Source organism: Alosa alosa, chromosome 3, assembly GCF_017589495.1.
Source record: "Alosa alosa isolate M-15738 ecotype Scorff River chromosome 3, AALO_Geno_1.1, whole genome shotgun sequence".
NCBI lineage: Eukaryota > Metazoa > Chordata > Actinopteri > Clupeiformes > Clupeidae > Alosa > Alosa alosa.
Window position 1 is genome coordinate 25,747,470 of NC_063191.1, and position 22,896 is coordinate 25,770,365.

The 22,896-nt window shown below is 43.0% G+C and overlaps 3 protein-coding genes across 8 annotated transcripts in view; 1 reads left to right on the plus strand and 2 right to left on the minus strand.

Moving 5' to 3' along the window:
* Positions 1–22,896, plus strand: part of LOC125292710 (gamma-crystallin M2-like) — a 238,608-nt gene that overhangs the window by 136,814 nt on the left and 78,898 nt on the right. The gene's annotated exons all lie outside the window — the stretch shown is intronic.
* LOC125292704 (gamma-crystallin M3-like) lies at positions 122–975 on the minus strand. The gene is made up of 3 exons (XM_048240134.1): positions 902–975; positions 566–808; positions 122–457 (listed from the first exon to the last, which is right to left on the minus strand). The coding sequence occupies exons 1-3, from the start codon at positions 908–910 to the stop codon at positions 179–181; spliced, it is 531 nt and encodes a 176-aa protein (XP_048096091.1). The 5' UTR covers positions 911–975; the 3' UTR covers positions 122–178.
* On the minus strand, positions 18,615–19,564 carry LOC125292708 (gamma-crystallin M3-like). The gene is made up of 3 exons (XM_048240137.1): positions 19,506–19,564; positions 19,067–19,309; positions 18,615–18,970 (listed from the first exon to the last, which is right to left on the minus strand). The coding sequence occupies exons 1-3, from the start codon at positions 19,512–19,514 to the stop codon at positions 18,695–18,697; spliced, it is 528 nt and encodes a 175-aa protein (XP_048096094.1). The 5' UTR covers positions 19,515–19,564; the 3' UTR covers positions 18,615–18,694.

A 22,896-nucleotide genomic window follows, 5' to 3' on the forward strand; every position in this document is an offset into this window, starting at 1 on the left:
AAGATAGAAGTAGTTACCGGTAAACATCTACAATATTTCTTTTCTAATATATAGAGCATTGCACATCAATTGCATTTTCTTCACATAGAGTTCACAATAAAAGAAGCTTTATAGAAGTCTGTTTTTACATTTTTAAAAAGTTTTATTCAAACCTTTTAACAGTACATTCTCTGTAGTTTTACATACAGGAATCCATGATGCGCCTCATGCTCTGGAACCTCATGTTGCTCATTCCCATCTCCCTGAAGCTTCTGTACTCGCCAGGCCTCATGTACATCATTCTGCCTCTGAAGTGGGGCTGCTCATACATGAGCCAGTGGCCATCCATAACATTGCAGGACTGGCAGTCAGACATACGGTAGCGGTCCATGATGGAGTCACAGTCATCCATCAGCTCCATCATCTGACCACCGTAGTTCTCCCTCTCGTAAATCCTCATTCTGAACTGTCCTCTGTGCTGTATAGGACAGACATGAAGTATATGAGACATTGGCGTTCTAATAAAATAACAAAATAACAGTAAACCAATATTGATAGCTTATGACTAACTGCTAAAATAATTTACCATGGGGATCATGCGGCAAGATCTGATGCAGTCGCTCATGCCCATCATGCGCATGTAGTCGGAGTACTCGCCCCTCCTCATGAAGTACTGGTTACCCATGAAGTTGGGACGGTCGTAGACCATGAAGCAACCGCTCTCCACCCTGCAGGAGTGGCAGCGGCTGAGGACGGAACTCATGTCAGCACAGTCGCTCATGCACTCATAGGAGCGACCCTGGAAGTTCCTGTCCTCGTAGAAGATGATCTGAAATCATAGTGATTATCGTATAAATCAAATTTTCCCCAAATACTCTATTGGGAAAATTCTAATTATTATTATTTTTTTTAAAATACTTACTCTGCCCATGATGGTAGTTTAAGGAGTTTCCCTCAATACTGAGCTGATGGCACTGCACTGTCCTAGCTGGTTTAACCCTTCCTTATATATGTGACTGAACATAGGTACTATGTGGCCTCCTATTGTTTCTAAACCCCTGACCAAGCATCACAGCATAGGGCCCTTTAGAGTGGAGATGCTTTTGTCATATTTTCATGTACATGATGACTGGAATGTTCCTGTAACCTGGTATTTCGTGGGTTTGCAGAGTTCACACTAGGGCTGGGCGATAAAACGATAGCGATATGTATCGCAATAGACATGTAATCGATATCAATAAAAAATATGTTCGATAGAATATTCGATAATTAAAAGCAACTCACACCTCCCGCCTTACGTATAAGTAAGTATATATACACTGTTTTGATCCCGTGAGGGAAATTTGGTCTCTGCATTTATCCCAATCTGTGAATTAGTGAAACACACTCTGCACACACAGTGAGGTGAAGCATACACTAATCCCGGCGCAGTGAGCTGCCTGGAACAACAGCGGCGCTTGGGAGCAGTGAGGGGTTAGGTGCCTTGCTCAAGGGCACTTCAGCCATGCCTACTGGTCGGGGTTCGAACCGGCAACCCTCCAGTTACAAGTCCGAAGCGCTAACCAGTAGGCCACGGCTGCCATAAATAAATAGGCTAAATATATCTTGCATTGTTGCTAGTATGTGCAACTCTACCAGAGTAGGCGATAGAAGTAGGCCTACCTCAACACAGACTTGAGTCCTTGCCCCGTGCTCTCTCTCTCTCTCTCTCTCTCTCCGTCTCAACAGGTGCATCCCTCTTCAGCATGCACATAATCCATTCAACATTCACAATCGTGGAAGACGACTTGCTAAATTGCTATTAAATCCGGTTAGCATCATTAGCACGCTGCACGAATAGTTCAAAACTGTTGCATTCAAATTGACTGCTAGGTTCTAATCATCTCAATCCAGATGCAAATAGAAAAGTATTTTCCAAGACTCAAACGGGCCTGTCCCAAGGAGATAATGTATTCATTTGAAACTTTAACACACGAGGGGAAACTGCAGGATAGATCAGTGCTTCTTAAACTTTTTGTCTGGCGACCCCACAAAAAAGTATGGAAAGGTCTAGCGACCCCACTTTCCCAAAACCCATTTTAAGTCCTTAGCCTTAAAATGTACTCCATATGAACAAGAACAGAGAAAAATTAAACAATCACGATTAAACAAGCTGCCGCCATATCAGATCAGAACGCTATGTGCGTGGAGCGGGCGCGCACACACACACACACACATAGACCATTAGGCCTACAACGTTACATCAATTATATGTATGGCGATAACAATACGATATTTTTTTTATTTCCCTTTTCTGGTTTAGGCCTAGCCTACTATATTTAACAATTTCAATGGGAAGGGTGGGCCTGCTTCCGTGAACATAGCAAGCTAATTCTAGGAGGAATGCTGCATACGGCGACACAGAGATTTTCCTCCACGGTGCTAAGCCGACATCTGTATTTATTTTTTATATATGCCAGGGACGAAAATGTCTTCTCGCACAGATAGGTCGACCCGAAAGGCGTTAGAATGTCCATGGCAGCCTTGGATAATCCGGGGTATTCCTGGGCAACAGACATGGCAACAGCCAGAATTCATCCAGTGTTTTTGAGGCAAACGATGTCTGTATGGTTCGGCCACTGGATAGCTTAAGCAGCGCATCTTCGAGCTCAGATGACAGATCATTTGAAGAGCAGCTGGTGAATGGTTGTCGTATCCAATCAAAGTTCTCCACGTTTTCCGTCAGAAAATATTGTCGAGGAGGCTTTGGAGGTGAACTTTGATGGAGGCTTTCAATGAATTGACATTCACGTCATCCTCCTCCAAAAAGTCATGCAGCTCCGAAAACATCTTAAAATCCCCACTCTCCGCACGCACTGCCCAACGCTGCAACTTCTTTGTGAAAGCATTCACTTTGTCCGAGAGGGTCAGGATGTTAGTGTTGAGGCCTTGTAGTGACAGGTTGAGCGTGTTTAATTTGTCGAATATGCATGACAAATAAGCAAGACGGGCTACCCATTCCGAATCAGTGAGATGGTGCGCAAAAGCGGAGTTTGCGTCCGAGAGGAAGGTGCGCACCCAGGGATGGATTACTGCACGGGCCTACCGGGCCCAGGCCCAGGTGCCCAAGGGGTCAGGGGGCCCTGAAGCCCAAGCCTTTGCATGGAATCATTGCCTCAATATCAACAAATCAGGATGTAGGCTGTGAATCTGATTGAATTTAGTATTGGCCATCCCTAAAATGCACCAAAATACAGGAAATCACATCAAACAAATTAAAAAAATTCTGGGGGAGGACCCCCCCTCCCAAATATATGACAATTAGTGGGGGGGCCCTTAATACATCTGGGCCCAGGGACCCGAAAGTTCATAATCCACCCATGTGCGCACCTCGCTTCGCAACTCAAACAACTGTGTAAGGACCTTGCCCCGTGAAAGCCACCTAACCTCAGAATGGTAAAGAAGGGTTCCCTATCGCAGGAACTGCGACCTATTACTCATGGGACTTGATTGATCGCCAGATGATCCAATCGAAGCTCAGTACTACAATCACGCCGAATGGCAGATGGAAGCATCAGTCTAGAGCCCGCCCTCTGGCGCTACTATAATACTACTGACGCCCATCCCTCTGTCTTCTTAATCGCTTCGCGTTTGAATGTCCAACAGCTCGTACTTGCAGTGCTTAGCATTTCAAAGTTCAGAAGTTAGTTTCCTACCGTGTGGCTTCTAACTCGTGACAGCCGGTGTGAGTTCACTAGCTTTGAGTGGCAACGGTTTCGTTTCGACTTCAACATGTCTCGACTACCAATGCGGTCATCCCAGGGCGAAGGGGGACAACCAGCACCGCCGCTGCCTCGACTGCTTGGGTAGAGCTCACGCTGAGGCGGCATTCAAGGACGAGGAAGACCCCTGTCGGGCCTGCGCCTCCATGCCCCTAGCGAGAATCAAGAAACGTCTTGATCACTGAGCGCGAGCTAGCCCAACACGCGAACTAGCCCAACGTGCTGCAGCTAAGTTAGGCATACCGGCGGCCGAGCCGCCCGCTCGGGTGGCTTCTCTATTGGATGGTGAATTTTTCGGTGCGCCCCCTGTTTCAGGACCCGCCCCAACTCCGCTCTTCCCAGATGTTCACAGGGAACTGACAAAATTCTGGGATAACCCTTTTTCGGCCCGCTCCCCGGTTCGTGGCTTCGATGCCTTTCTGGATGTGGACAAGGCTAACAAGCTAGGCTACCTCAGTTTCCCGCCAGTCGAGGATGCAGTAGCTAGCTACCTAAGCCCCGCGGCTCCAACCATGAGGATAGGAAAGAAGCCTGTGCTGCCCTCCCGTGCGGGTAAGCAGCAAACTGTGATCACCGAGAAGGCCTATCTAGCGGCTGGTCAAGCGGCTTGCGCTATCAACACCCAGGCCTTACTCCAGCGATACCAGTCCAAACTTCTCACGGAGTTGGCCGAGTCGCGTAGGGATCTGGAGGTGGTGACTGAGCTGAGGAAAGCTGCGGACCTTTCTCTCCGGCTTACAAGGTGTGCTGCACTGGCAATAGGACGTAACATGGGTGCTTTCATTGTGCCACAACAGAACCTGCAGAGGCGAGACAACCGCGCTCCAGGCAGAGCTCCACGGAGCGTCCAACACAGCCCTAGAACGCGAGTGAAGAGGAGGGGGACGTGGAAGTGCAGCCATCCGTTCCCACCAAAGAGACCTTTTCTTTCCCTGGACACAGCCAAAGAAAAGTGCACAAAAACACATCACACAAAATTAAGTACACAAGCACATTCAGTTCGCCCATCTATATGCCCGAACATATGCCCACATACACTTTTGACCTGCCCAATCTCATGCCCAGTCAAATGTTTGCTTTGTCAAAGAAAGCTTTGCCCCCCCTCCCCTCCACAGACAAGAATAGTAGCCCCCCCTTGCACCGCCGCTCTCACGAGCCCCCTGCACAGGGAAAACAAAATTCTGACCCTCCCTCATTCGGCAATAAAGGGAGCGGACATGAAACTAATTTTCCCCGCTTTGGCACAGAATGCAGAGGCTTGGCGTGCATGCGCTGTAAGCCCCTGGGTCCTGAGAACGGTAACGAAGGGGTACTTGCTGAATTTTGCACGCCCTCCCCCGCGTTTCATGAGCGAGTTAGAGTCATCTGTCCCAGACACTCAAGCACACGTCCTACAGGACGAGATAACCTCACTTCTCCAAAGCGGAGCTATACAAAGTGTTCCAAAACACGAGATGGCAAAAGGGTTTTACAGCAAATATCTTTTGGTCCCCAAAAAAGACAAAAGCTGGCGCCCAATACTAGACCTACTAGAACTAGAAGGTCACTGAACAAATGTTTAATGACGCGGAAATTTCGAATACTCACTCCACATCGTTTAGTTGGGTGCATTCGCAAAAACGATTGGTTTGTAATCCTAGATCTGAAGTCTGCCTACTTTCACGTACCCATTCACGTCAGACACAGGAAATTTCTACGCTTTGCGTTCAAAGGCCAAGCATACGAGTACAGGATTCTGCCCTTTGGGTTGGCCCTCTCCCCCTATGTGTTCACATGATGCCTCGAAGCTGCGCTAGCGCCGTTACGCCACCAGGGGGTGCGAATTTACCAGTATCTCGACAACGGGTTACTGTGTGCCAGCTCAGAAGCAGAAGCCTCTCTTCATGTTGCCATGACTGTGGCCCATTTGGAGGGGCTGGGTTTTATTGTGAATCACATCATCAAGAGTGTACTCACACCAGCCCAGTCTGCTGTATTTCTGGGGATAAAACTGAATTCCAGGGAAATGCGCATTCGCTTGTCCCAGGAACGGATGGGGAATTTGCAGACAGCAGTCAAGATGTTCACATGGGGTAAACATGTGACATCTCTACAGTGCCAAATTTTACTTGGCATGATGGCTGCGGCAGCGGTAGCAATGCCTATAGGCCTGCTTCGCATGAGACATTTTCAAATGTGGTACGGTTACCAAAAACTACACTCATGCAGGGACAGACACCGCCGGGTGTTAGTCACCCCCCGGTGCATGACGGCTCTGTCAATATGGAGAAAGAAAGAATTTCTCTTAAGGGGCGCCCCACTGGGCACGGTCGCACGATAGATAGTGACGATAGTGACAACGGACGCACCTCCGGACGCACCTCCACCTCCGGTTGGGGGGCGATATGCGAGGGTGTGGCAGTGAATGGGCTCTGGTCGCCGACCCAGTCCATGTTGCACATAAACGTTTTGGAGCTCCTCACAGTGTGGTTGGCCCTCCAACGTTTTCTGCCGATGTTGAGGGGCCAGCACGTGCTCATCAGGACAGACAACACGTCTGCCCTCGCTTACATCAACCGACAGGGAGGGATACGGTCCCGTCCTCTATTTCAGGTGGCGAACCGTCTTCTTTTATGGACAGAGAGGAATGGTATCCTCTCCCTCCGAGCAGTGCATATTCCGGGGCGCATCAATGTGGGTGCAGATCATCTGTCCAGGGGCAATCCACGTGCAGTGGACTGGCGGCTACACCCTCAGGTAGTGGAGGAGATTTGGACGCGTTTTGTCAAGGCCGATGTCGACCTGTTTGCGTCACGACAGAACACACAATGTCCCCTACGGTTTTCCCTGGGAGGGGACAGCCCCCCATTGGGGGTGGATGCACTGGCACACCCCTGGCCCGTCGGCCGGCTGTAGGCCTTCCCACCAGTGGCCCTCCTTCCACATGTTCTGGCCAGAGTGAGAGAGGAACACCAGTCACTCATCCTAGTCGCCCCGAGGTGGCCCAACCAGCCTTGGTTTGCAGACCTTTGCAGGCGGTGGGCACACCATGGGAGATTCCACTGCATCGGGATCTCCTGACACAGGGCCACGGCACGATTTGGCATCCGCGGCCGGCGCTATGGAAACTAGCAGCCTGGCAGCTGAAAGGGTAAAACTGGCCGAGACAGGCCTGTCTGGTGCAGTGGTAAAAACTATTCAAAGTGCTAGAGCGTTTTCCACATTTGGTATTCCATGGTATTTTTGACCAGTGGTGCTCTGCCAGGGGTCATGACCCCTTCCAGTGCTCGGTCATAGTGATCCTGAATTTTCTCCAGGAATTATTGGACCAAGGTAAAGCCGCCTCTACTATAAAGGTGTATGTGGCGGCTATTTCTGCGTGTCACTTTAGCATTGGAGGTGCCAGCCCTGGCACCCACCCCTTGGTTACGCGCTTCATGGCGGGAGTGCGATGCCTTAAAGTGTCCCGACCTGTTCTCTTCCCGACATGGGATTTGACAGTAGTTCTACGTGCATTGACGGAGCTGCCCTTTGAGCCCCTCCAGTCAGTGGACACAAAAACACTCTCCCTAAAGACCGCGCTTTTGGTGGCGCTGGCCTCTGCCAAGCGGGTAAGTGAAATACATGCACTTTTGGTGCATCCATCTTGCTTACGCTTCTCAGCAGGGGGTGAAAAGGTGGTGCTGTACCCTAACCCATCTTTTATCCCCAAGGTGATTACAGCTCCTCTCCAGAGTCAGGTGATTGAGCTGGCGAGTTTTTCTCCACCGCCCTTCGCTTCGGTGAAAGAAGAGACATTGCATAAACTATGCCCAGTACGCGCACTGCACCTCTACTTGGATAGAACTACAGTGGGTCCCCGTTAAGTTTGGACGGGTTCCTTCATGAATCACGCACCCCATTTTCTCAGCAGAAATGGCACAAACTGCAGTTGACACAAACAACCACAAGGTGTCACTTGGGTGCCACTACTAATTTTGATGCGACTGACTTACTGCTTCCATGACGCAGCGGGGGCACGGGAACTTAAATTGATCACGGTAGTTTAAGCTTACACTTGACAAAACATTCTAATATGAAAATGTAGATGCAATTGTTGTAAAATGGTGCAGCTCCTTTAAGAAAGCACCGTGTGCAGGGATGGAGAGAGAGAAAGGGGAGGGATAGGCCTATGTGTGTTAGAACTTAGCGTGTGGAAAAAAGCGTGCTGTTGAGACTGGGCGAGTCATATTCAAAATAATGCAAAAAAAAAGCAATTATCCTCATTCATTGCAACCAAAGCATGCCTGCTTGCCCGACGTTCAAGCGAAAAATATATCAAAGCACCTTTTGCGTTTGAATGTAGCACCTAACATTTTTTTTAAACAGCTGGACAAATGATTTAGCTAATTGATTATATAATCTGTACACCAGCAATTGTTGAACATTTACCTGTACAAGTACATTGACAGTAGCCCAGCCCTAACAGCATGTTGTAGGCCTACTGTAGAAATTTCACTTAAATTGCAACCAAGAACATGCCTGCTTGCCAACGTTCAAACGACAATAAAAAAGATAATAAAAAAACAACAAGAGGGTTAAGTCTGAATGACACTGAGTTTTTAGACACTGAGTTTACGTAGTTAAGAAATATTTTAGGTATAAAAAAATGGTCATTCTTCAATCTCCTTCACTGGCGCCTATGGAAAAGGCATAACGTCTCAAAACAACGATCAATGATCATCAAATTTTCTCTCACATTGCTCCTCATAACCATCTATAAAAAAAGTGTTTTTTCTTTTCTTTTTTGAGCACATCCGAATCCCAGGACATAACGCACTGGACCTTATAATAGGCTCGAGAGATATAATTCCAAAGGGGCAGATAGGGGCCACTGCACTTAAAACTTAAAAGATGAAGCTTTCGAACTTTGAAATTGCGATCAGTGACTGGCATCGGGTGAACAAAGCTTTTCGAAGTTGAACAGGCTATTAAAACTATTTAGCACCTCCATGTCACAGGAGAGACTGGGCTCTCCCTTCTATGAAAAATACGTTAGGCTACCTGCAAACTGGCCTATGATTTCATTGCTGAGTTTGCGGCAAAGCAAGAAAATGTTTTTTTTCCTGAGTCAGGATATGGCGAGTCAGTGTAATTTATTTGTCCAATGTTAGCCTATAGATACAGACCAGTACATCTTATCAATAGTTTGAATGTCGTGTGTGTTTCTGCTCATTGACAAATACCTTTCAGCACAATGATTCATGCCCAATTAATTCCCCCTGTTAAAGTGTTCGCCTTTGTTACACTATTTGGTTTTGTGATGTAGCTTATGATAAACACCATATGGCCAAATATGTGACTCAGCTAATGTTATAGGCTATACAATTGAATTTCCCCTCTTAAAGGCAAGCTGGTGTAGCTTATTAGGCTAGGCTACTATTAAAATACACCGACGGTAGCCTTGGCTATGTGTAAAGTAAGCTATCGCATGATTTCATGCACGTAAGTGAAAAGGGCCTTGCATCTGTCAAGTTCGCACAGGGCCTCGCATCCCCTTGCTTTAAGTTTAAGAGTTCAGGTGCTGTGACCAACTGTTTGTGTGTCATGGGTCAGCCTCATGGGGCAAGGCCCTCTCCAAGAGCAGACTGGCACACTGGATAGTGGAGGCCATTGAAATGGCCTACAGGAGCCTTAAACTGGACTCCACACAGGGGGGTGTCATCTTCATGGGCTCTCTACAAAGGCGTGTCTGTGAACGATATCTGCAGGGCAGAAGGGTGGACTTCCATCCACACATTTGCCCGGTTTTACATGCTGGATGTAACCAAACCGTCTTTCACAGGCCGTACTTGGTGCCAGCTTTACCGGCACTTGAAATGTATGCACAAGCACTTGTTTTCTTCCCTTATATGGCCATACACTGTATCTCCATACTCTGGGTGTCCTAGCCCATTATTGACCCAGCATTCATATATGACCGCAGGTGCCCTCATATACTGTGATGTCACACTTACGAATGGTACCTCCTGCCTCGACACATATTGTGCGTGATTGGACACGGTCCCATGATAAAGAAATATTTGGTTAACGGCGAGTGAATCCCATTTGTAGCCGTAAAAGTAACGCAGGACAAATTAAACATTCTGGATTTCTCCGAGTGCAACGATGATAGAGATAACGACATAAGCGTTTATTTTTTTGATTATTAAAGAGTGTTTTTCATTTAAAGGCTTATTCAGAAGAGCATTTAGTGCTCTCCCCAATCCCAGACGTTCACATTGCATGTTTGTTTGTAATGGATGCAACCGCGAGATACGCTTGTCATAGGCGCCGATACCGTGGGTGCTCCGTCTCTCGGGCACCCACTGAAAACATCCAGCACCCACGTGTGCCAGCTTACAGTCCCGGCTAAATTTACATTAATTTCAAATCAAACATCGCAGTTTATGTTAAATTCAGCATCTCTCATAATGTGATTGGATATGTTGCTGTCAATTCCCTACTCCATATACTAACCACCAATGAGAGCATCTCTTATGAAAATTCCTGACACTTCCCACCTGAAGAATGCAACGCAAGGCTTTGTCGGGTCTTCAGCCCTGAATGTTTAAAATATATAGCCCTGAATATCATTTTAAAAGTAGTCTGACAAAGCTTATTGTTTTGTGACACAGCTGAACACTGGTACCTGGTACATAGAACGTCTATAACATAGCCTAGGTAGTCGCAACTCACAAAAGTAAAGCAGATAGAAAGAACTCACGCAAATCTAGCCTACAACACGCAGACAACTTCATGCGCAGGGGAGAGAGCGCGCACACAGGTGCTTTTTATGATTGTTGGCTTTTGATGGTGTCTTGCTAATTCACTGAACTGCATTAGGTGACACAAATGGTATTGCCTTTATCTTATAACTCCTTGTCTGAGCGACTACCAGGCCTATGGTTTTTAAAAGTCAGATGTTCCCTGACAAAGACATTCGAAAATTAAGAATGTTTATTGACTTGAAAAATACACTAATTTTTGCAAACTTCCTTCATTCAACCCTTGAAGACATTGCGGTCTGGTGCGCTATGTAGATCGTTTCTCGTACCATTTAACTCATTGAATGCCAAGCTGTTTTCGGGAGCTTTGTCCTAGAGTGCCAGCAATCTAGACCATTGTTGATGATTTTTGTACAGCCACAGCATATTCTGTGTTATAGCTATGAACACATACAACGGCTCGTTTAAAAGGTGAGACTTTAAGCTCTCGGTGGGTGCAAACCGTGTATTTCTACACGCCTCTGTTCCTGAGAAATCCCAAGCTAAACAGTAGCTAGTTTTCATCAAAATCGCTGTTTTTTTTCTAGAAATGGAGATATAACGTCTTTCATGAAAAATGAAGTTTTGCCTGTTACTTACTTGTGTAAACTTTCCGGGAAGTGATCAGCGAGACCTGGCGAGACTGCCACCTAGTGATAGACCCACGAAAATGGCCTGGTTTTGACCTGACGTGCATGCGTCACTGATTCGACCCAAAGCGGACATAAAATGTCCAGTGCGTTTTCATGAGTTTTCAATCGTCATATATTTCCATTTGCATTCATCACAGAGTTAGGTGTGTTAGAGTGTCTAGTTTCGTAATTAAAAGGCACTCAATGAGTTAATTTCTCAGAATTTAGGTCTACTAGGCCTACAATAACGTCATCACCAAATACATCTTTTATTTTTAGTTGATCAACCACAAAGAGTAGCATAGGCCTACTGTGCACCATGCACTGACGACTGTAGCAGCCCAAGGTAACCAGTTGTTGTAGATGAGAGGCAACCCCTTGTTTCAGATAGCCTGGACAACATGTTACCTGGGTGTTGCCTACATTATTAATTAATGGTAGCCTACAATAGTTAATTGATTCGCGCAACATATTAGTTGGCTCAAAGAGTAGGGAATCAGGATGGAGAGAGGCACGTGTGTGTTGCTTTTGGGGGATCGAATCCAGTTTAATGCTAGTTTTCAAAACATATATTTTTTACATGTCTTTTGTCCGAGTGGCTGTAATGTAGCCGAGCGCTCATTACCGGAGAAGTCTTGCAGCACGCATTCTCTGCTTCTGTAGGAATTCTGGTACAATTCACATTTTTCCCTTTGCAACTGTCAAAGAAATCCCATGAACACGGGAAGGCCTAGGGAAGCCTATACTGTACATCAGATGGCCTAAAGATTAGGCCCCTCTGCATAGCATTCAGTGATTTGCATGCAGTAATTTCAACACTGACCTTGATCTAGCCTAGTTTGGCTATTTAAAGCTACTTTATTGGCAAAACAACACAATGTAAATGAACTATAACAAAAAATAAAAGGACTTAATCACACAAAGTAGGCCTATTATTTTACTGACTATAAAATAATAATTATGTAGGAAGTTTAGAACCCAGAATTTACCTTCACACTACAAAAGTGCACCGAATTCAACACAAATGACTCAATACACTTGGAGGAGGTATGAGTCCTTTCTTTTCCAGATATCTTTTCGCCGTAGTATCGTTTCAGTATCGAGCATCGTGATATTTATGGCAGGTATCGTATCGAAGTCATAATTTTGTAAATCGTGACAACACTAATTCAAACCATAACAATCTATTCCGATAGCATTAGCAGGCTAGGTCAGTGGCTGAACTGCATTTAGGGTGCTTACCTGTGTTGTGAAGTAAAATATCTACTAGGAAGACTTTTGACTGTGTAAAGAAATAGGTCTTTATTTTAAAACGTTTCCTTTAACGTTAAACTCAAAATGTATGTCACTCACTCTAAAAAAATTAAATAAATTAAAAAAAAAAATAATAATAATATACATGTAGCCTAATACATGCCTCTCTCAGTTTTATCTACCGCTCTGGGGGGTATTCCATCAACCTCGCTAATGAAGGCGGCGCTTATCAGAAATAGCCTGGCTTGAACTAGCGTAGACTTTCACTTGGGGCTGAAGCCGTTCCATTAACTCAAGTTAGTGGCATCTTGGCCTTGTTTATTCAAGCGAGGTTTAGTTCAGCTTCATCTCTACTCGTGCACAGGTAGAAAAGTAGACCAAAACAGTAGATTGACAAAAAGACAATATATGTCGTAAAATTAAGACAATACTAGATGATTTCTGTTCGATAGGCAAGCGCCATCTACAGGATTTTCATCGAAAGTCATCAAATTTAACATCGAGAGAAAAAAATAGATTGCCTACAGAAATTGGAGAATAATGAAAGCATACATTTAAAACAACATTGCTAATGGTTTTAAATCAATTGCGAGTTTGATTGGCTTCACCTTCACCTTTGATAACCTACAGTCTATGCTTAAACAAAACGAGTGAATGAATGAATAAATAGTATAAACTCAAAAACAACTTTGCCATATATTCAAAACTATCTATAGCCTACGTTCTTATATTAAAAGAGTTCACTCCAAATTATTGTCTAGGTGTAGGTGGTCATAAAATAAATTAGTATCAACATAATAGCCTATTATCTCCCATAAGTCCCAAAGTGTTTCAATTCAATTTATGCCTAGTTCTTGATCTGTGTAGCACACAGTTGATTTGACATTCATGAACAATCGTCGACACATGAAGCAGTTTTACTTATTAGCTGCCTAGGCTACAGAATAATTATCCTTTGGCTTGCATCAGATATAATATAGCCCACTGGCAAAGCTGTCACTAAACAACCTACCAAATGTGCATGACCCTTTATCAGCAGTAGACATATGTCTTTCATCAAAGATTATAACTAAAAATGCCATTATCAAGGTGATAAACAATGTAGCCTTAATACTTCGTATGGGAAGCGAACCTGCGAACACGCAAGAATGTAATTCCTTTCTTATACCGTCTCGCTGCACGTTACACCACCACCGAACGTAAGTGACACAGAGTAGTACGATTCCTAGAACCACACGCATGTGAAGTTAAAACATGTTTAATCGTATAATCTTCATACATTCTTTGGAGGTATGGAATAACTGAGGCGTCATCTGCGTCGGGCTCGGGTCGGGTTCGGACACAAAAATGAAAATGCCTGTCGGGTTCGGACGCAACTCTGTCGGACGCGGGCCGGGTTCGGACAGAAATTTGCGGCCCGATCCGCACTCTAACACAGACACAATTGGTTTTTGAGGCCTGCTGGAGGAGCATGGCACAAGATCTCCCCTTCCGTTTGTAGCCACATGAGCTGTGGCATTAGGACAACCTTTTGCGTTGGATTACTTTTGGATTTGACACCACTTTAAAGATAAAGAAAAACTTGAACTTAAAAGCCAAAACAGCTTGGGCTGGTCCAGCTACACAGAGGAGTACCGGGCAGGGAGTGCCAGCACGCCACAGGTATGTTGACCGCTCTCTAAGGGCTCCTGCCAAGCTGATACACACGCATGCATGCACACATGGATAGGACCTACTACCAAGCTCTGCACACCACACGTAGGGTTAGTGTGTAGGGAGCAGTTAGGTATTTTTTGTGTTTGTTTCTGCTAATTTTGGGTTGCGATTGCAGAAGGCTTTACGCCACATTTACACATAGCCGGGTATTTAGAGAAACTAATATTTCCCCCCCTCCGTTTTCAATAATAACATCGTGCACACAACATTGTTTTCAAAAAACTTGTCATTTACATCAACCCGCATAAATACGCTGTCGAGCGCCATAATAACTATGCCAAACATATGGGTGGCAGTGTAGGGAAAGGAATAAAGCCATGCTGGCCAATCAAAATCCTCAGAATCGACACCAACGACTAACACGAGCAGTAAAAATGCTGACCTCTGTGCGATCCTTCGCCTCTGCTCCTCCATGTAGAGCAGTTGTTGCAAATGCAAACAGGCCAGAAGCGTTTGCACAAAAGTAAAAGTTAGTAGCACCTTAACAGCATCCATGATAATCCTGACCAGTAGCCAAAGAAACCTCGGGAAAGTGTTGCGGGAAAGCCACCTTGCCTCGCTGCGAAACAGTACTGCCTTTTGGTCAGCTCCCATCTCCTCGCAAAGTGCGGAGAATAGACGCGGTTTTAAGGGCTGGGTCTTGATGAAAATCACCACTCTCACAACCTCGTTCAAAATCTAATTCAGGCTGTGACCAACTAAGCTGCCTTGACACGAGCGCTTTCCTATTAATAACACAGTGCATCCATTGCGCATCGGGTGCTACCTGGGCCTAGGCTACAGATAAAAAATCAATTTAAAAAAAAAAACTGTTTTTCACGTCAGCATGTCACCCCACCTGGCATGTCTCCAGTTTGAGAAACGCTGCAGGTTGTCTGGTTCCCCAAAGAAGATCTACTGGTAAGCGCACATGCCTACCAAACATCAAATAGCTAGGAGCATAGCCAGTGACATTGTGAACGGCTACCCTTTCGTGTCTTGGTTCTTGGCAAGTTTGATTCATTATAACCAGCCTTGTTTGTGCATCGTAAATGATGGCAATTTACACATTATCGATGGGGAAGTAGGCCTAAATCTCATACTAGCCTACACGTCATATAATCTTAAAGTTAAACAAGTTAAATGTTAGAGAAGTGAATGTTGCTGGATTCGTAGTAGCCTAATAACGAAGACAATGCCAGGCTGAAAGAGACCGTAACTGAGGGTGAGTCTAATATTATCAAACGGTCTGTCAGATTGAAACAACGTGGATCTAATTTGATTGGATGTCGTGCCACACACACGTCATGCACACAGATGCACACAAGTGCAAAAGGAGATAGAGCGGTCAGTGTCGTGTGAACACACTTTAATCTTTTGGTTCGAGGAAAGTAGCAAGTCTTTTCAAGTCAGAAGGGTCAAGTCCAAGTGAAGTCACAAATCACTGATGTTAAAGTCCAAGTCGAGTTGCAAGTCTTTTTAGATTTTGTCAAGTCGAGTCTAAAGTCATCAAATTCATGACTCGAGTCTGACTTGAGTCCAAGTCATGTGACTCGAGTCCACAACTCTGTCTGCAACCCATGTTGCCCAACAGGTTAACACGGCCCTGGGTTCAAGAGGTCAGAGGAAAAGCCTTAAAAATATTGGACTGTTTGACAAAAATGACTAAAATTAATTTTAACTTTATTTGCCCCATACATTTTAGAAGACCCATACATCTGCGTCTTCTAAAATGTCAATACGGTTGTTTTTTGAACAAGTAAGGTCAGATAGTTTGCTATGTTACACTGAACATGTGTAGTTGGCATTAGCTAATTAATAATTAGCAAGCTAACGGTCATTAAAGCTAATGTTATATATTAGCTAACGTTTTCTATTTAAATCATGTAAGTCAACATGCCATTTTTTTCTTCGATAACTTTTTTTTAGAACGAGGAGTTGGTGAATCCGGTTGACCCCATGGTGACCCAGGTTAAGCATAGATTCAGCACTGGACTATATGCATGTTGTAGCTTGTTAGCTGATTTATAACCCAACCCAGGACAGCCCATCCTTTAATCATTAATAACTAGAATATTACTAGAAATAGGTCATCTCCTGGCGCACTCCCGTTTTGTTATTTCTCGCGGAAAACTCCCGTAATTTGCATGACCATCCAAATTTTTAAATCACTGATCCATTCATTTTTTCTGTTAGTCTGACATTTCCCAGGTTGCCAGTTTGTGTATGTACACCCTATACACAAATACACCCTACACATACACAATCACTTAATTTCACCTTTCACCTTAAACCTTTTTGTCATAAAACCTGGCAACCCAAACCCAGCCACGGAGTCTAGCAAGCAAGCAGACTAGTTGAATAGCCTACTTCACAACTAGCTGTTGTCAAATTGTTAGGGAAGAAATTTTGTGATTAACACACCACATGAACTGTTATTGACATATTGTCCTCGGAACTTAATTTGACAGCAGCTTTGGAGTTTTGAAGTTGGTTGATACATAACTGGCATGTGTTTCAGTAATGTAAAAGCAACGACCAAAATGCAGTGTTGCAAAGAGTGTATGAAACATGTTAAATATGCAAACACTTATTCTGTGCAAACACTGACACCCCCCAGGTATGGCAGGTATGGGGTAGAGTACTGAAAATGTATACTCAAGTAAAAGTACAATTACTCTGAACTCTTCCTCTATGGAGAAATACTATTTAAATATGTGCAGAATTAATTTTTGCATTGTTTTCCTGAAATATTCAAGGTAGTCCCTGGAAAAGACATTGCCTGGATGGCAGTATATGTTGCTCAAAACCTGTATACATAAATAATGGCAAACTGTTTTAGCTGTTACAATTTTGGCTGCAGTTTTTGAAATGAGTATCAAACTGTGCACCCTCGACAATGGTTATCAGAGGTTTTCCTGAGCCCATACAATGACAGGTCTGGAAACAGGTCTGGCGTTGATGCAGTGCCATTTGAGGTCCAAAAGACCACGGCCATCCAATGTGTTTTTCAGCTCTATCCCTTGTTTGCAAAGATTTCTCTGGATTCTCTGAATATTTTAATAATATTATGTCCTGTAGATGATTAACTCCCCAAATATGTCAAGAAGCATTAAAATGACATTGTTTCATCATTTGTGTGCACAAGTTTACGCAGAGTGATGAATACCCCTACATCTTTACTTCTAAGAGACCCTACCTCTCTGGGATGCTCTTTTTCATACCCAATCATGTTGCCACTTACCCTAATTAGTTGTGAAACATTCTTCCTTTTGTTTTCTTTATCATTACACAACTTTTCCAGCATTTTACCCTGTCCCAACTTTTTTTGAAACATGTTGCTGGTATCAAAGTCGAAATTTAATAGTCAAATTTGTTATTTTCAACATTTGATATGTTGTCTGTGTCCTTTTTGCAATTAAATATGAGTTTAAGAGATTTGCAGATTATTACATTTTGTTTTTATTCACATTTTACACAATGTCCCAACTTTTTCTGTTTTGGGGTTGTATTTTATTTAATATACTTCAATATTATTTGAATTTGAAGGCTATCTTGTCATAGCCAGAATAAGCTTTAAGTGGCTACGAATACAAAAGCAGTCTCTTCCAAACCATTGGCAGCTGATTCTTCTGCTTTGCGTAGCTAGAAGTCTGTTTATACTTCACCATACAGCTACTGTATATTATGGGTAGCCTAGTCATATCCACTCGGACAGAGCGACATAATAGGCTATCTGTTTTCTCAGCAGACCGTCTCTGTCATGTCCTGCAACATTGAGGCTACATAAAACGAATTCTAGGTTTTTTCTAACTTGTGTGCTCGATTTCCAGTGCAATTGATTTGCTTGTAAATTAAGTTGTAGGCCAACTTTCCTTGTCCAATGTGTTGTTGAACGATGCTGGCCCGAAATTAATATAGATGAAAGTTTCTGTGTCGTGTCATACCTCTCGTCTCGTTGCTACTCTGGCAGTCTCACCAGAAGATGCAGCAGCTGGCAGGACGTCATTGCGTTAACTGAGCTGTTAGATATAGAATATCTACCTGTACTTCTGTGTAGTAGGCTACAACATGGTCTGATTGATTCTACATAGGCCAGTCATTACTTTTATGATCGTGGGACAACGTAACAATATATTCTGAAGCCCTGTTTCTGTTCTCCTACGCGGTTGTGCACCAAGAGAGAGGTGCGCTTTTCTCCCTCGAGATACTTTCTCCTCTGATAATAAACTTGTACTCGTAACGAAAGGCAATTGAAAATGTAGCCGAGTATGGAGTGGATTACTAGATTAAAAATGTACTTGAGTAAGAGTAGAAGTACACTTTTGAAAAAGGAATAAGGAAAGTTGTCGTTCCTTGAAAAAATATTTTTTTACTCATGTGCGTCACTTGTAACGTGTTACTACCCACCCCTCGGAATATCATTGTATAAGTTATTAGTTTCAGGTCTTGAGTGTTAGGGAGTGTGATGTAGGAAACCAGTGAAAAATATATAGACGGCTTCAAAAGATATCAGACATCCCTCATTGTAAAATGGGTAAGATTTTATTTGAGTCATTATTATACCCATTGTTCCACCCAGAAATTATGGAAAAAAACAAAAAAACATTTACATCATATCAGTGATGCGCCTCATGCTCATGAACCTCATGTTGTTCATTCCCATCTCCCTGAAGCTTCTGTACTCGCCAGGCCTCATGTACATCATTCTGCCTCTGAAGTGGGGCTGCTCATACATGAGCCAGTGGCCATCCATAACATTGCAGGACTGGCAGTCAGACATACGGTAACGGTCCATGATGGAGTCACAGTCGTCCATCAGCTCCATCATCTGTCCACCAAAGTTCTCCCTCTCATAGATCCTCATTCTGAACTGTCCTCTGTGCTGCAGACATAAGATGTCACAAAAAGTTTAGTTCTTTATAGTCATTATAATAATAATACTCATAATAATAATAATAAAAATTATTAATTTATTTACCATGGGGATCATGCGGCAGGATCTGATGCAGTCATTCCAACCAAACATGTTCATGTAGTCAGAGTACTCGCCCCTCCTCATGAAGTACTGGTTACCCATGAAGTTGGGACGGTCGTAGACCATGAAGCAGCCACTCTCCACCCTGCAGGATTGGCAGCGGCTGAGATGAGAGTGCATATCAGAGCAGTCTCCCATGCACTCATAGGAGCGACCCTGGAAGTTCTTGTTCTCGTAGAAGACGATCTGAAATCATAATGATCACAAATAAATGAAATAAGCCCAATAAATGAGATAAAGCAGTTAAAGTATAGTTTAACTGTAGATCTAACCTGATATCATTATCAATAACTTATAACTAACAATTTGTGATTAAAAATAAGAAGTTCTGAATTTGGATTGTCACAGTCGTATAGGGAAGAGAGTTGGCCTTTGGTGTTACCTTTCCCATGTTGATGTTGGATGTGGCTGTGTCCCAGTACTGAGCATTCACGAGTGATGCACTGACATCCTGACGGTTTAACCCTTACTTTTATACCTGACCAACGTAAAGAACATGTTTGCCATTGTATGTAAAGTCCTGACCCAGCAACAACACATTGAAACTTGTTCTTTAGGGACAGTTCTAAAGGTTTTGTTATTTTTGACTTGTGTGCCCTTGTGTTCTGAGTCTCTAAAGATATCATGTTATGTTCTGAGTTCTCATATATGTGTATACTATCTGTATCAAAGTTACAAAAATGTGATGATACTAAGGTGGTTAATGTAAAGATTCGTTCAATTTAATATAATTTGTGAAGAGTTGTACTTGCTTTTGATTCAGAATTGAGTGGCCTATCTTGCTATTGGGTTCCAGTTTTTTGGAATCCAGTGGAATAAATGCAATCATTTTTTTTGTAGAAAACATGTACATATACAAAAGGTCAGAGAAGAGAAGAAGAGAAATGCCTTAGTTTGTTAGTATATTACATGTAATATGGTTATCAAAACTTCCAGATAGAACATTCTTTAGAATAGCAGGGAGCTAAAAGCTGGCAACGACACTTTCTACAGTATAATAAGGAGAATAGCAATAATAAACAGTCAATTCAATCAATAGCCTAATGAAATAAACAATGAAAATGAGGGAAAAAAAGCAATAATAAACAATAATGTCCATTCAATCAATAATATAAAAAACAATAACATGGTAAGACTACATTAAGGAGAATATCAATAATAAAAAACAATGTCAAATTAATCAACAGCCTAATGAAAATAAAACAATATTATACAAACCATAATGAACTAACATAATGACCCATCTTAAACAACCCCCAAAAAAGTAAAAGTAACAATATGTGGTTGGAGTAAGAGCTGTGAATTAGTGAGATCTGGACTTGTATTACATTTGTAGGCTTTGCAATTTCCAGTTTACTAACAGATTAACAAAAGTCAATGGGCAAAGACTCTTTGTGATGGGTCTACAACTGTTAAGCTAAATTAAACAAGCTATCGCTAAGACATTTCATACCATCACCTACAGACAAGTTACACCTTTATTTGTCCCACATATGAATCTACATATACATATCCTAAAATGTCCATACGATTGTATTTTTTAACAATTGAAGTCAGATAGTTGGCCATGTTTCTCTGAAGATGTGTAGTTGACATTAGCTAGTTATTGCTAACGTTATCAGCCAATTTCTTCCTCAATATCAGGAAATTTGAGGTGAATTTGATTTAACAATTTGCACATTTTAAACATTGGTCACTTAAATAGACATATTTCTATGAAACCCTAAGAGGTTTAAATCCCCTGGTAAATTGTGCCCAACAGTAAATTTTTTCAACCTGAATTTTCGGCAGTCTGAATGTTTAAGGTTGAAAAATAGTGGATTGAATACTACTTACCAAATAATTGAGATGCAATTTTATATTTTTTCCCCATACATTTCCAGTGCAGAAAAATCAAGGATCATATGCTGTGTTCTTTTTTTTGCAATTTGCAATTGCAATGCAGAAAAAATCAAGTGATGTTATTACAATAGATTTTTTATGGAAGAATATTAGATTCAAATGTTTTGTACGTGTGTATCACATTTTGAAACTTGTAGAAATTATTTGTAACTAAAAATGATCTGTACAAGTAATTGTCAATATTACAAATATGCCCTACACTATCGTGATGGTTGACAGACATCACGATGGGAAGCAACCATTGTGATGCCACGCCCCCACATGCCAGTCACTAATTTCTGCTGTAACAGGCTAAAACATCAAACATAAAACATCCCTGGAAATGAAATTGAGCCTACTTTAAAGGCTGAATTATTATTGTTAGGCTACGACTAGGACAATCTAGCGCTCAAATATTTTTGCGAGGCTACATCGAGCGCCAAATGTGTCCTTCTTCCCCGGTGTTAAAATAAACCATTTCTTTCGTTAATTACAGGATCAGAAGGTAGCCTATCCGTCTTTCACTGTAAGGCTTGTATTTCATGCATTTGGCAAAAGTCCCAGACAGCAGCGGAGTGGTAATCTGGATTCATTATTTGTAAACGTTTTTTTACTTCGCCCTCCTATAGCCTGGACTGCGCGATCGCAGCCCTTTACTTTCACTTCCCGCCGCCCTCATAGTCAGCATAGACGGTAGCCTGATAACGTGGGATGCTGCATAGCATACTACTGAAGATTTTAAATGAGTGACCACGATAGTAGTCTTAAGTAGCTTTTTTGCTAGGCCCAGCGAAGGCTGGCAATGTGTAATATTCCGCTGGTTGGTGCACATGCGTGTTCACACAAGTGTTCAGATTGATTGTCTATCCTTCTTTCACGACGATTTTCTTGGAGCAGATCTTCCACACAACTTCGGTGGCCTGGTCAGTATGTCTTTCTTAGCTGTCCACTATGTACAGACATATCGTATACCCCCCCCCATCATCGTCCATCACAGTGTTTTACTGTACACATCGTCAAATGCCAATTTAGGGGACATCGCCCAACCTTACCCTACACTTACAAATAGGGGTCGACCAATTATCGGCCGATTATTAGGGCCGAAATTTAGCATTTTTATAATAATCGGTATCGGTCATTTTTTCCACCGATAAGCCGATATTGAAATGGATAAAAAATGAAACGCGCTATTTTGTCTGTAAAGCGTCTCTCACTCCCTGCATTTGCTACTCTGTGGTCAAGAGCATTGTCCCGCCCACTACACAGTCTGATTTGTTAGTTAGCATGAATGCAGCCAATCAGGATCAAAGACTGAACACAGACAAAGTTTAGGATTTTCACTGAGGCAGACTGGGCTTCAGCTGTAGCCTACGGAGCTATTTTTTGAAGGTAAGGAAGGTAGCCTACATTGCTGAAGTTGCAGTGAATTACAATCATCTACACTGAAGTTACAAAAACACCACTTTGTAAGCTATTGTCTCTTTGATCCGGATCAATAAGTAAAGCACCCACTTCCTTCATTTAGCGAATTCCCGATTGATGCACGTTACTGATGCTGTTTACTAGTTAGCCCACAAACTCGGGTGCTGCGCGTCGGGAGTTCTCTGCCTCCGCCTCGTTCGTTAATTGTGAATAACGGGACACCTCGGCGGACATAGTACAGTATCCTAAATTATGCCATATCGAATGTCAAAAAGTCGAATTGCTCCTTTTTGAAACGGACTGTCAGAAAAGACTACATGCACCCAGGGCCAACCGTAATTTAATCCGACCTGAACAAAATCGCGTCATGAGCTGGCTATTAACGTGCCTTTTAGGCTCTCAAAAGTGTAGCTTATAGCCTACACATGAACACAAATTGCATGCTTAAATAGCCTAAGAACTATTTTAAA